At 36.8% G+C, this 14,664-nt stretch overlaps 1 protein-coding gene across 2 annotated transcripts in view; it reads right to left on the reverse strand.

Annotated features, from left to right (window-relative positions):
• Nucleotides 1–1,764: 1,764 nt before the first annotated feature.
• SLC30A8 (solute carrier family 30 member 8) overlaps nt 1,765–14,664 on the reverse strand; it is a 40,495-nt gene continuing 27,595 nt past the window's right edge. For both annotated transcript variants that reach the window (XM_060203945.1, XM_007516653.2), the window contains 4 exons: nt 10,336–10,486; nt 9,541–9,646; nt 3,693–3,827; nt 1,765–2,387 (listed from right to left, as the gene is read on the reverse strand). In XM_060203945.1, coding sequence (XP_060059928.1) covers nt 2,242–2,387; nt 3,693–3,827; nt 9,541–9,646; nt 10,336–10,486 — 538 coding nt within the window. In that variant the 3' untranslated portion in view covers nt 1,765–2,241. The remainder of the gene's footprint in view (nt 2,388–3,692; nt 3,828–9,540; nt 9,647–10,335; nt 10,487–14,664) is intronic.

Raw genomic sequence — 14,664 nt, forward strand, 5'->3', positions numbered from 1 at the left:
TCCTCCCCCCATTTTTGGATGGGATTATTTGTTTTCTTGTTGTTGAGTTTGGCAAGCTCTTTATATATGTTGGTTATTAGCCTCTTGTCTGATGTATGGCATGTAAAGATCTTCTCCCATTCTGTGAGGGGTCTCTTGGTTTGGGTAGTGGTTTCTTTTGCTGTGAAGAAGCTTTTTAATTTGATGTAGTCCCATAGGTTTATACTTGCCTTAGTCTTCTTTGTAATTGGATTAGTTTCATTGAAGATGTCTTTAAAAGGTATGCAGAAAAGAGTTCTGCCAATATTTTCTTCTAAGTATGATAGTTTGTGGTCTAACATCCAAGTCCTTGATCCACTTGGAATTTACTTTTGTATTTAGTGAAATACAGTGAATACTTTTTATTTTTTATAAATAAATAATAATAAAGTGCCATTAATTTTCTTTAGCATGTTCATTCATGCTTGCCTTTCTTCTAGAATATGCTTTGTCCCATCATCCACTTATTTATCATTTACATTTTGTTGAGGGTTCAATTTGATTACCTATTCTTCATAGATGTTCTACACTGACCTTCAACTGACCTAAATGACCTAGATGTTCAACACTGACCTAAATCAGTTTTCATTCATACCACTTGACACTATTTGTAGTCTGGTATAAGTGTTATTTAGTTAAAGAACAACTGCGATACTATAAAGAATGAGCTTGGTGAAATCTTCTACATGCAACAGCATGGATGACCTTGAGGATATTGTGCTTAGTGAAATAAGCCAAATAGGCACAAGTGGTGTATGATTTCACTCATGTGGAATATAAATACACAAAGTAAACAAATAAACAAAAAAAGATCCTAGATATAGAAAAAAAACTGATGTTAACAAGAGAGGAAATGGGGAAGGGAGTGGACGAAACAGGCAAATGACGATTTATAAAAACTAGACTTTTGATGATGATTGTGATGCAGTATTTTGATGATGATTGTGATGCAGTATTTACCCATATAAAATTATAATATTGTATGCCAGAAATTTATGTGATATCACAAATTAATGTTATCTCACAAATAAGTTTATTTTTAAAGTATTTTATTTATTTTATCTTAATGAAGGAGGTACAGAGACAAAGTTGTAGAGAGACCAGAGCACAGTTCACCTCTGTTTTAAGGATGGTACTGGGGAGTGAACCTGGAAGCTCAGAGCCTTAGGTGTGAAAGTCTTTTATAGAACCATTATTCTGTCTCCTAGCCCCAATAAAAGTTTACTTTTCAAAAGAAAAATATTTTTGAATGAGTAAGTAAATGCTATTGGTAAAGTTAACCCCTCTGAGCCCATAAAATTGTTATCTATACTATAATGATACTAATTCCAAATTCCTAAAGTTGCCTAATATTAAAATAATCTGAGAAGAAACATCAGATTGGCTCAGAACAACACATGGGCAGTAGTTGTTGTTTCTCAAATACTACTCAAGAACTGAGAGTTCTTATACTAATTCTTTTGCTGAATTTGTTTCCTATGTGACTTGAAGCAAGTGTACAGTCATGCTGTCACCATTTTTAAAAGTATGTTATACCATATTTTTAAGAGACTCAAAATGCAGTAATTTTATTAATTTTTTTATTTTCCAGAACTTTTATATAAAGAAGTAAAACATAATTCAATATTTTCATATATATCACTACATAGTTTATAAACATGATGGAGAGAGGGCATTTCTATTCTGCTGAGTGAATAGTATAATAAATCTGATAGACAAGAAAGTCAGAAAATATTTCCTCAAGTCATATTACAACATGGTAAGAGAGATAAGTTCTAGTGGGATGCTGGGCCTCCGCATTCTCTGACTCTGCTCTTCCTATTTTTTGTTTCTTGTGTTAAGGGAGAATTTTGTGAGTCTTTTCCTAGCCACTGCTTCCTGATAATACTTTCCTATACCCTCACTCTGGGCATATGTTATTAAAAAAGTGAAATTTGCTGTCTGTGGTTACAAACAGCTGCTATCTCAGCCCTAGTCAGGAATAATCTAGAAACAGATTTTGTAACTGAATATATCTGTTGATGAGTTTATAATCCGATTGACTGATGAATCTAAATGTATCATCATTCACAGTGGATAGGAAGTAAACAAAGAAGAATGTCTGAATGGTGCTCTGTTATAAATTCCTCACACTTGTTTTTCTGGTTTGTTTCTTATGTTCCTAAAATTGCAGAGCAGCATGCAATGACCTGTCAATCCTGTGAAATCCACAGTGTAGTCAAGCTAGTCTCGGGGGTCTTTACAGAAAAGACAGTGAGGGTCCTGGTCGGCTGGAGATTCCATCTGAATGGTGAGGGTGTGTATAGTAAAGCTGTGGCTGAGGATGGTAGCAATCTCTCTTCGAACAACCTGGCTGTCCCGGCTGGCTGCTGTTGATAAAGAACCACAGTAAGATTGGCACTGACAGTATGCACAGGGGCGACAGCTAAATCTCCAGTTTCAAGTGCTTTGACTTGAGTGGAGTGAAGCACAGGAGAGTGCGGGGAAGGAGCCACATTAGCTCTGTCAATCCAAATTCAAGCAGACATGACAAGGGGGGAATTCTAGTGCAACAAAGTACCCCATTACTATGGGAACTCTTCCTGCCTGTGGTTCTCTAGAGTCTGGCTCTCCTAGGAGCTGATAATGGAAAAAAGAGATCATCCTGGGAAAAGACAAGATAGAATTGTTGCTTACACAATACTGCTTACCAATCCCTTTGGGCCTTTGGGTTGGGACTCTTCAATCTAATCACAATTGATATCAAGGGCTAGAGACAGGAGCCAGGAGGCACTTAGAGATCCCTGCAGACCTTTCTGAGAGCAGCAATCCTCACTGCTGTCTTCCTTTTGTCTCAAATGTCTTGAAAAGACAGAAAAGTTCCCTCGATAATAATCTATGATTATTTCTAGATTTTTCCATTTGCTGTGAAATATAGGTGTAGTAGATGCTGTAAATTCCCTGAACCTTTCAGCAAACACAAGGATGTCTGAGAAAGCCAAGCCTTGAAATGGTTGTCACTGGTGTTCCTGTACTCTGCCTCTGAATAGCTTCTTGAATTATATTTTTGAAATCAAATATATCATCCTTGGTCTGAGCTATCTCTCAAGGAAGTAAAGACCTCCCACTGCTTATTTTCCCAGCCCCTCAAAATACATCATGGGCAAAAATTATCTTCTACTCAAGAAAGCCGTTTTTAGAATATACTCAATATCCAATAATGGTCTCATTTGGTTATATTATTTCTCAGCTCCAATAAATGAACCACTATCAATAACAGTCAACATGCCTTCTTTGCTTCTTTATATCTATGTCTCCTTTACCTTTCAGTCTTCTATGCATTTTATACACAGGAGATATTCAATGAAGACTTATTGTTGTATTTTATTCCAGTTACTTAACTGATATAGCACAAACTCAAACAGCTGAAATCTAGTTTTCAGACACTTAGGTTTTCATATCTGGGTGGAACTTTAACCCTTTCTTTAATGCTCTATTTACTACAGTTAGCTTCAAAGGATACCAACGGAAAAACTGTTGCTATGATAACATTTATAAGCTGTGATTTTCAAAGATCCTTGATAATACTAGGCTCATACAGCCACTTTGACAGAAATTAGTAAAATGGGACAGAAATTAGTGACTTTAAGGAGTAAGGACTGAATTTGTCTGGAGTATTTACAAAACTCACTCACCTGCAGCAACATGAGCTGAGAGAATCACTTGGTTCATTGTTAATGACCAGATGTGTAAACTGTGCACAGACACCACCCCATCCACTGCCAGAATAAGCTCTTTCACATTGTTGTAACTCAGGTTCTTTGGCACACCTGACAAGAAGAAACAGTAGGTCATATAGCTTAGTAAGTGGTTTAACAGGAGTGAAAAGCCTTCAAAAAAGTAGGCCTTTTTCTGATTTCTTACTCCAAGTGTTTACAAATGAGATTCACCTGACAATTTCAAAGGTTTTGCCATCAATCAAACAGTCAAAGAATATTTGCAGAGATGACTATGCAGAAACCAATAACAGTAATCGGCCTTTATTTTCAGGATATATTATTAAACAAATTATATTTTCCCATTTATCTTTGTATACACTCTGAAAACAAAATGAAATAACATGGCAATTGGAAGCAAATAATCTTATACCAGCACCCTGGATATAGCTACTATATATTTATCAAATTTTGGAATTTCTCTTATCTCAGAACACTTGCAGTGAATAGGAGTGGTAAGAATAATATGTTCTCAAGATTACTCGAGGCACAAATCAGAAAACATTTGTCCTTTGTAAATTACAGTGCTATACAAATGTTAGTTATACAGCAAGTCACTTAATGGGTTGATTAATCAAGTAATAAGGATCCTTACATCATAATGCCATTTTGTTACTTGGTTTTTAAATTTCCTATTACATTAGTAACATTAATCAGGGTTCACTGTGTAAGATAGTGAATGCAATATTCCTATGGTTATCTTCAGTTCTATAGGAACAGTATAGGGCAGATGACATGAAGGTGAACCTGCAAGTCACTCATCTATTATATTATTTGAAGGAACTAAACTTTCTAGCCCACAGAAAAGAAAGCCAAGGAAAACTGGATGACAGCTTTTTCAAATAATGCAAGAGTTGTCATACAGAAGATGAAAAATTACAAAAGGGCAAGTATCTACTTTGTCTAGCTAGATAAATAGAAACAAAGTAAAAGATTGGTTAGAATTACAAAAGACATCAGTTTAATATGAGAATTTATTTTAAAAAATAACCTAACCAGCACAACCATGCATTTGATGCAATAGCAAATCTCAGTCAATTAAAGATACACCAAAAGTGGTGCTGTAAAAGATATTCTTAGAGAGAACCTTTTTTTTTCAGTGATTTAATAATGATAATAACACAATTCCCACCACCAGAGTTCCATATCCTCTCCCTTCATTGGAAGTTTCCCTATTCTTTATCCCTCTGGAAGCATGGACCAAGAATCATTATGGACTGCAAGAGACCTGGCTTCTCTATAATAGCTTCTCTGCTGGACATGGATGTTGGCAAGTTGATCCATACTGCCAGCCTGTTTCTATCTTTCCCTAGTGAGGTTCCCACACACATTGGTGAGGACCTCTTTTAAGCCTCTACTTGAGTCACATATAACAAAAGCCTTGTATGTTTGTTGAAAAACAATAACTCAATTTCATTCTAGTTCTCCTAAAATTTTAAAGAATTTTTTTTGAAAAAATGAAAGAAAAATTTCTGGATCAGACTTTAGAATCTATAAGCTTTAATAGGGAGTCTCAATTTGGGATATGCATTAATATCACCAGACAGGAATTTAGAAATTCTGATGACTAGATTACGCTCAAAAGCAATTAACTCAGGAACACTGGGAATAATACCCAGTTGCAGTCCTGTCAAAGCTCTTTTGGTGATTCTGATGTGCAGTGCAGATGGAGAAGCATTCCATTTACTGCGCCACTTTATGGTGATGCTCAATCTTGACCACATGTTAGAAAACATTAGGGCCAGTCTCCACCTCAATCAATGATGCAAAAATCTCCCTCAATGGGGCCTGGGATTGAGTAGTTCTCAAATTCTCAGATGATTCTCATAAGCACTTAATCAAGAATGGCTTACTTAAGTAACCCTTCGTCATTTCAGGATTTAAGAACCTTTTTTATGGAGATTTCTTCTGGGAGTAGATAGCATGTTTATGTAAAGAGACTCTCATGCCTGAGGCTCCTAAATCCCAGGTTCAATCCCCTGTACCACCATAAACCAGAGTTGATCAGTGTTCTGGTAAAACAAAACAAAAAATGATATTTCTTCCTCAAGTCTGACAGTTTGAGTTAAGTCTAATCTCACTTTATGTATATTGCTCCAGGATGGAAATAAATAATGTGTCAACATGTGACTTTACTCTATAAGCTGCACAAGGTTCAGAGTAACAGAAGCAAAAACAAAAACAAACAAACAAAAAAGGTGGAGGAAGACTACACTGGGGTATAATAATAATAATAATAATAATAATAATAATAATAATAATACATATTTATTAAAAACCTACCATGATTGCGCTAGGCACTTCAGATTGGTTATGTATTTAATAACTATTTATGAGGTAGTTATAAATTCCACAATTCCTAGTTAACTTGAGAAAGGAAAGTTAAAAAGCATCAACCAGTGAAAGAGATTTATGATATAGTCAGGGATGTCAAGCTCTAAAGTACAATGCTCTGAGTGTGACGTGAAGTGATATAGACTTTAAGTACTGAAACACAAAAGTTGGTTGTCATTCCTAAATCTTATCTGGGGAGCATCAGTTGACCCTTTGAAAACTCCCTCTCATTTTCTTAAGTTCCTTGAGATAAAGCCTCAAACTCATTCTGTGAATTTTCTGTCTTACTTTATATACCTACTTATTTTAAGAGAGACTACAGATTCATTGTTAGTTTATTTTATGGACTAATGTTGAACAAGTAGATATGCTCCCACTGGTTTCATGCCCTAGTATATAATAGAAACTTTTTGTAGGGAGACTCGGCAAAAATATTAATTAATTTGGGGAAATGCCAAATTTAATGTTTAAAAATAATTTTCCTTGCCATCATGTACATTAACTACTCTATAACTCATGGTTAAGGAATCTAGTACATAATTAGTAAGATACAGTATTTTACCTATTAGGTTAGAAAAAGAGACACAATGTCCCAAAATAGTGAGAATGTGGAGATTTGAGCACTCCTATACGCTTTCGGTAGGGAAGAAGTTGATATGAAAAAAATGATATGATATGGAGCCAGGCAGTGGCATACCAGGTTGAGTGCTCCCATTACAAAATACAAGCACCCAGGTTCAAACCCCTGGTCCCCACCTGCAAGGGGAAAGCTTCAAGAGTGGTAGAGCAGGGCTGCAGGTGTCTCTCTCTCTCTCTCTCTACCTTCCTTCTCCTCTCAAATTCTCTCTGCCTCTATCCAATAATAAATTTAAAATGTTTTTAAAAATGAAACGATATGAAGATTTAATAATAAAAAGGAGAAGGAGGAGGAGAAGAGGAAAAAGAAAGAAAGAGAGAAAGGACAGTAGCTAACAAATGCTAGAATCCCTGTAACATTTGAAATAGCAATAATATTTCTAAGGAATTAATCCATAGATTAAAAAAAATGAAGAATCTGTGCGTAGTTTGTATTATCAACAAAGTAGTACATGTATGCAAATACATTCATAGAGTAGAATATTTTGTAGTTAAGATAAAAAAATGGGATGAATCACTGTGTGTGCTAACATGGAAAGATCTCCAAATGAACAAACAAGAATATAATATGTATCAAAGCATAACCCACCCCTCTTGTATATAAAAAGACAAAATGCATACATTACACACACACACATATGTGTATATATGTGCAGACTTTGTTGAAAGTCATCTTTCAGTTTATTTTTATGTGCTACAGCTGATAAATGTGATGGAAAATTCAAAGGTGAAAAAATGAGAGTACTTTTCCTCACTGTTTATACTTTTCTGTTTTATTTTAAACTTTTACAAACTATAAGTACACATTTACGCTAACCTAATTTGAAAACCAAGCTTAATAACTAAGCATCTTAGATAGCAGCTACTTGCTAGTTTGGATAATTAGGTTTTTTTTCCTTTAAATAAGAAATATAATGTGAGAGAAGAGCTATGCTGAGAGAAAAGTGAAATATAATCATCTCAAAATTGTGTAGCAATTTATCTTTTAGTCTCCCACTTTAAGTCAATAATGATCATAAAGTCAACAACAGCTGCAGCTCAGCATCTGATTCTCAAAAAAGGAAATGAATGCATCTGTGACTTGACAAATCAACTCTTATAACCCTCAGACTGAGGAAGTTCACTTGTTACTCAGTGATGCTGATTCCATTTTCTGTTTTGCTCTTGTCAATACTATCAACTGCCATAATTATGGTGCCCAGCCAAAAACGTGCATCTCTTCTTCTCCTTCTCTTTCTCCTTCTCTTCTCCTTCTCCTCCTTCTCCTTCTTTCTCCTTCTCCTTCTCCTCCTTCTTCTTCTTCTTCTTTTTCCTCCTCCTTCTTCTCCTTCACCTCCTCCTCCTCCTGCTTCTTCTTCTTCTTCTCCTCCTCCTTCTCCTCCTCCTCCTCCTCCTTCTTCTTCTTCTTCTCCTCCTCCTTCTCCTTCTTCTCCTCCTCCTTCTCCTTCTTCTCCTCCTCCTTCTCCTTCTCCTCCTCCTCCTCCTTCTTCTCCTCCTCCTCCTCCTCCTCCTCCTTCTTCTTTTTCATCATCTTCTTCTCTATTTCTGTTGTTATTTCCAAGGTTTCCTTGCTCCAAATTAACTTTTTTAGAAAGGGAAATAGAAAGACACTGCAGCACCACGGCTTACCCCATGTGCTGGTGGCCTGGCCTTAAGCTGGGTTTGTGTGTAGGTATCCTGCCAGGTGAGCTTACTTGTTGGTGCAAGAACATACATCTTAAATGTATACTTGTCAGTGGACTCTAAGAAAGTGTGAGCTGTCACTGAAGGCAACTGTCCATTAACACTGATTCTATTTATGTCAATAATGTGCTACAGGGCAGGAGTAGGGGTAGGGGGGGAGTTCAGTCATTGTCTGGATACTGTTGAGGTATGCAAACTTCTATGTCTCACTGGATTTCATAGGTGATGATCCCATTGTGTTCAAGTGAGAACCATTTGATGATATAAAAGACGAATTCAATAGTCGATTCTGAAATATGGTCCCTGGACTAGCATCCTCAGTACAAACCTCTGGGGTAGATGGTGGCTCACCTGGTAGAAAGCATAAATTATCATGTGCAAAAAAGACCTGGGTTCAAGTCCCCTGTCTCAACCTGAAGTAGGAAGTTTCACAAATAGTGGAGCAGTGCTTCAAGTGTCTCCCCTTCTCTCTGTATCTTTCTTTGTCTCTCACTCTCCATCAAAAAATAAAAATGGCTACTAGGAACAGTGAAGTCACTGTGTAGATGTTGAACCTCAGTGATAACCCTGGTGGCAGAAAAGAAAAGTAAAAAGGAATACAAATCTCAGACTCCACCTAAGTTCCACTGGTTCGGGAACTATTAGCATGGAATCAACAGTATGCATTTTAAAAAACACTTCAAATAATTTTGATGTGAAAATTGAAGAATTGCCTATATAGTCTAAGAAAAGACTTGGAGAATCCTTCATGTTAGTTTCAGTGCTGCCAGAGAAATGTATTTACTACATATTTCTCATATCTCCATACAATTAGGAATAAATTTACACTTTTGCAACGCATTTTTTTCAATGACTATCTTTAGTGTTTGTATGAATTGTTGTTTGTACACTGTTCCATATTACTTAACAATTGCTGAAGGAAGAATAGAAACCAATCGCTTATCTTTCTGCTCATATGACTGACAAACACTTTATTTTTATCCACAAGCATGTCTTGCAGGTTTACGTTCCCCCCATCAAGCAAATTAATAGTGAGAATTCCTTGATGCCATTGATTATTGAGGGAAAGAAAGCATTAGCAACAGTGGCAACGATAATAAAAAACCACTCCTACCTTCCATGAATAAGATGGAGATGTCCTTTAAGATTGTGATGGTACTGGCCAAAACCAGGATGGAAAACACAAATGTACAGATTGGGTCAGCTATTTTGTAGTCTGGCTAAAAAAGAAATGGGGGGGGGGGGCTTTTGTTAATTGAATGCATGTCCCCTACTCAAAATCTGATTACTCATGTAAGTAAACCTCTTGCTATAATCCTTTCACCCTATTAACACTTTTAAGGTCCAACTCAAAAGCAAAACTTCCTCAGGATAAAACTACCAACAACTGAAAAATCTCCTGGGATACATTCTCCTCCAAATTTATGAAGTAAAGAAGAAGGCATCCGCCTGTGCTCTCTCAAAATATCTGATTTGGTTTTTTTCAATTAAACAAAAGATCAGAGTATGTGATGAAAATATTCAAAGACTTTTTCACTTTGATTATGAAGAGAAGGAAGGGTATTATCTGCTCAGAGTGAGTAATGGCCAAGTTTCAAGCAACTTTCGCTCTTGGTAGACTGGAGATCATCATTTTTTCCTTTTAAGTACAACATAGACTCAAGGCAGGCACAACATAGACTCAAGGCAGGCACCTTTGATACAATCCCAAGGATATGTGTCTCTTGCACTTTAATAGATCTTTAATCTCAGCATAGGATTTTTGCCCTTGAGGAAGTATTGAGCTTTGCAAAGCAATTTTTATGACAGCACACGGGCTGATCATATTCAGTTAACATTTGGAAGATCAACTTCTTCTGTACTCATCTGTCAAATTACTATAACAATAAGTCAACTCCAACATACTCACCTTAAAGTAGATAATCAGTGCACTGGTCAGCACACTGATGCTCTGAAATAGATCACCCAAGGCATGTACAAATGCTGCTCTCACACTGGCATTAGCTTGTAATTCCTTGTGATTGTGGTCAAAGTGTCTCTGGTGTAAAATCACACTTAGTCTAAAAGAGGGAAATAAGACTCGCTCTTAAAATCATAGGCATGGAAGATGGAGGAGTTGACAACTGTGTTATCTAGAGCGCAAGATAGCTACACATTAATGCTTTAAAATATACTCTTTGGGGTTCATTTTAAACACAGTTCTATCCAGAATTTTTAATTTTTCAGAAAAGGACAGATGGATACAATTCAACTGAGTTTTTCCACTCATCTTTCCAGTGTTATTCTCACATGAAATCTAAAAAGTATCACTTCTGAACTGAAGACTACAAAGTCACCAAAGAAGGGAACTAATTGAGGGTCTACTCAATGTTAGGCACTGAACTAGACTTCATGCTAAGCTTTGCTGGGAGCTTAATTCAGTATATTGACTTTAAATACAAAAAAAAAAAAAAAAGCAGAATGAGAAAAAGTAAAATAGTAAGGTTGAACTTTTTAAATTTTTCATCTTCTTTTGATTTCATTTCCATGATAAGTTGAAAACCAAATAATTTTTTAATGGTAGATGATAAGAATACCATGTTTGCATAAATGTAGTATCAATAAAATTTAAATGTTTTGATTAATATTTACAGAAAAAGGACCATATATATGCCTGATTTTATTGCTCTGGGTTACATTTGCATTCAGATAAAGAGAGAGAGGGAGAGAGGGAGAGAGAGAGAGAGAGAGAGAGAGAGAGGAGAGAGAGAGAGAGAAACACTTCACTTTTATTGTCATAGCACTTCCAATGGTGCCTGGGGCTCCAGAGTGGGCCATATCATACACCCTACCATATAAGCTCTCTCTCAAACATGACTGAAATATATCAGCGTATTCTAAATGTGTTTGTCTCTTCTGATATACAAGTAAAAGGTACCAGACAATAGGTGACGGCCATTTTGCTGATGGCCCAAAAGAAGACTTTGCCTATAGAGGTGATAATGCATACTGTAACAAGTAAGAAGGTGAAAGACAACTACTGTGGATAGGTTTTGTTCAAATGCAAAATATAGAAGACTATGAAACACATCAACTTAAAAAAAAAAAAGCAAGTTGTCTCAAGACAGGGAGAATTATGGTGTGTGGGAGTGAGGAAGGTAGCCCAAAATTTTGGATGTAGGTGTAGTACAGAATTATACTCATTTAATCTTGTAAATAATTATTAAACCACTAATAATATTATATTAGATCAGAAAATATTTGCCTAGTGGAGGCAAGCCAGTGTCACTAATATATGAGTCATTTGGCATTAAATAGGAGCACTATAACACTCCATGAATGGTGGGATAGTGGTGTGGTCTTCCTCTGTGTATCTATGTCCCCTTCAGTTTCTCTATATATCTGATTTTTAAAAAAAAATTTTTATTGGGGAATTAATGTTTTGCACTTGACAGTAAATACAAAACTTTGTACATGCATAATATTTTTCCATATAACAATACAACCCTCACTAGGTCCTCTGTCATCCTTCTTGGACCTGTACACCTCCCCCCCCTCCCCCACCCCCACCCCCTACCCCTCATACCCACCCCAGAGTCTTTTACTTTGGTGCAATATGCCAATTCCAGTTCAGGTTCTACTTGTGTTTTCTTTTCTGATCTTGTTTTTCAACTTCTGCCTGAGAGTGAGATCATCCCATATTCATCCTTCTGTTTCTCACTTATTTCACTTAACATGAATTTTTCAAGCTCCAACCAAGATCGGCTGAAAACGGTAAAGATACATTTTTTATAGCTGAGTAGTATTCCATTGTGTATATATACCACAACTTGCTCAGCCACTCATCTGTTGTTGGACAGCTGGGTTGCTTCCAGGTTTTGGCTACTACAAATTGTGCTGCCAAGAACATATGTGTACACAGATCTTTTGGGGTGGGTGTGTCGTGTTCCTTAGGATATATCCCCAGGAGAGGAATTGCAGGGTCATAGGGTAGGTCCATTTCTAGCCTTCTGAGAGTTCTCCAGAATGTTCTCCACAGAGGTTGGACCAATCGACATTCCCACCAGCAGTGCAGGAGGGTTCCTTTGACCCCACACCCTCTCCAGCATTTGCTGCTGTGACCTTTTCTGATGTATGACATTCTCACAGGAGTGAAGTGATATCTCATTGTTGTCTTGATTTGCATTTCTCTGACAATCAGAGACTTGGAGCATTTTTTCATGTGTTTCTCGGCCTTTTGGATCTCTTCTGTGGTGAATATTCTGTCCATGTCCTCTCCCCATTTTTGGATGGGATTATTTGTTTTCTTGTTGTTGAGTTTGGCAAGCTCTTTATATATGTTGGTTATTAGCCTCTTGTCTGATGTATGGCATGTAAAGATCTTCTCCCATTCTGTGAGGGGTCTCTTGGTTTGGGTAGTGGTTTCTTTTGCTGTTCAGAAGCTTTTAATTTTATGTAGTCCCGTACATTTATGCTTGCCTTGGTCTTCTTTGTAATTGGATTCATTTCACTGAAAATATCATTAAAAATTATGTGGAAAAGAGTTCTGCCAATATTTTCTTCTAAGTATCTGATAGTTTGTGGTCTAACATCTAAGTCCTTGATCCACCTGGAATTTACTTTTGTATTTGGTGAAATATAGTGGTTGAGTTTCATTCTTCTGCATGTTTCAACCCATTTTTTCAAACACCATTTGTTGAAGAGACTTTGCTTTCCCCATTTAATAGTCTGAGCACCTTTGTCAAAAATTAGATGTCCATAGGTGTGAGGGCTTACTTCTGGGCTCTCAATTCTATTCCATTGGTCAGTGTGCCTATTCATGTTCCAGTACCAAGCAGTTTTGATGACAAAGGCCCTATAATACATTTGAGATCTGGGAGTGTGATGCCTCCAGTTCTGCTCTTTCTTCTCATGGTTGTTTTGGCAATTCTAGGTCTTTTCTGGTTCCAGATAAACATCTGTAGCATTTGTTATATTCTCCTAAAAATGTGTGATTTTTTTTTTTTAATAATAAAAAATATCAGCCCAGAGTTGGTGGAATTGCTTATGCGCATGACTTTGGTGCCACCAGAAACAAAGTATTTGCCTAAAAATCCTTTCTAAATCTTCTGGAACTAAGCCACTCAGGTTAAGGAGAAAGAAGATTCATTGTTTAATAACATATATTCCAATTCATTTGCTGATAAACTGCCTGTTAAATCCACGGCTATCAGTGCAGAGTGGAATAACTACTACCCACTTGAGTTGTTACTATTACAGAGTATTCAGTTTTCAGATAACTTAACCTTTAGCTAGGGCTTAGCATTCATATATTTTTTCAGATAGTTTGATACAGCTGACAGTTATCTCCCCATAAAGTCAGAAGATCCACAGAGGTGGCAGATTTGAAAATACATATAGGTAGAAAAATTTGATGATGTTGTCTTATAAAACTGATGCTCTAGAAATCAGCTCAACAGTGGAATTGGAGTTAGCAATACAAAGCAATTGAGCTGACTCGAAAGGTTGTACTAGACTTGAGTATTTGAAAACAGCGTGTACAAGTCTTAAGGCTCTGTCATTAATCTTCATTCCAGACCCCTCTGTGCCAGGATAGCCTGAGGGTACTTCTTCCTGAGCTAGTGCTCTCTGGCTTGGAGAGAACTCAACTGGAGCTGATCTAGGCTGCTGCGTGGGAGAGGGATCAGGAACTCGTGCCGCACTAACTTCCACAGGAGATACACTCTGGAACTCTCGGAGCCGGAAAGCAATTTCCAGGTGTCTTTAATCAGAAGAGCAGCTGTTTTTATACTCTCCAAGTAGGGTGGAAACAGGATGTGATATAGAGAGGGTGGAGAGAAAAGTGACTGGTGAAAATCAGAGTGTGACAAGGAGGGGGCGGAACAGGCGGGAATCCTATCACTGAACCACCAATGTCCTGGAGTGCTTTATGTAAAAGTGATTTATGTAAATAGACCAAAGCTTTGGATCAGTAAATCCCTATATAGGCATATGGTTAAGCAGAAGCCAGGGGGAGGTGGCATACTACCCAACACCTCTGCAAATTCTACTAGAATTTTTCAGTCCTGATTATGAGTCCTCAAGGAGTAGGCTGATTCTCAATTATAATGCTGATATTTCTATATTCAGATATCAAAAAGTATATATGTATTTGCACTTGGAACCTCTAATATCAGTTGTAAGAGAAAATGATATATTCACTCAGTATCTTTATCTGTAAGTAACTACCTATTTACACAGAAAGGTTAATGCTTTTTAA

Source organism: Erinaceus europaeus, chromosome 1 (genome assembly GCF_950295315.1).
Source record: "Erinaceus europaeus chromosome 1, mEriEur2.1, whole genome shotgun sequence".
In the NCBI taxonomy this organism is placed as follows: Eukaryota; Metazoa; Chordata; class Mammalia; order Eulipotyphla; family Erinaceidae; genus Erinaceus; species Erinaceus europaeus.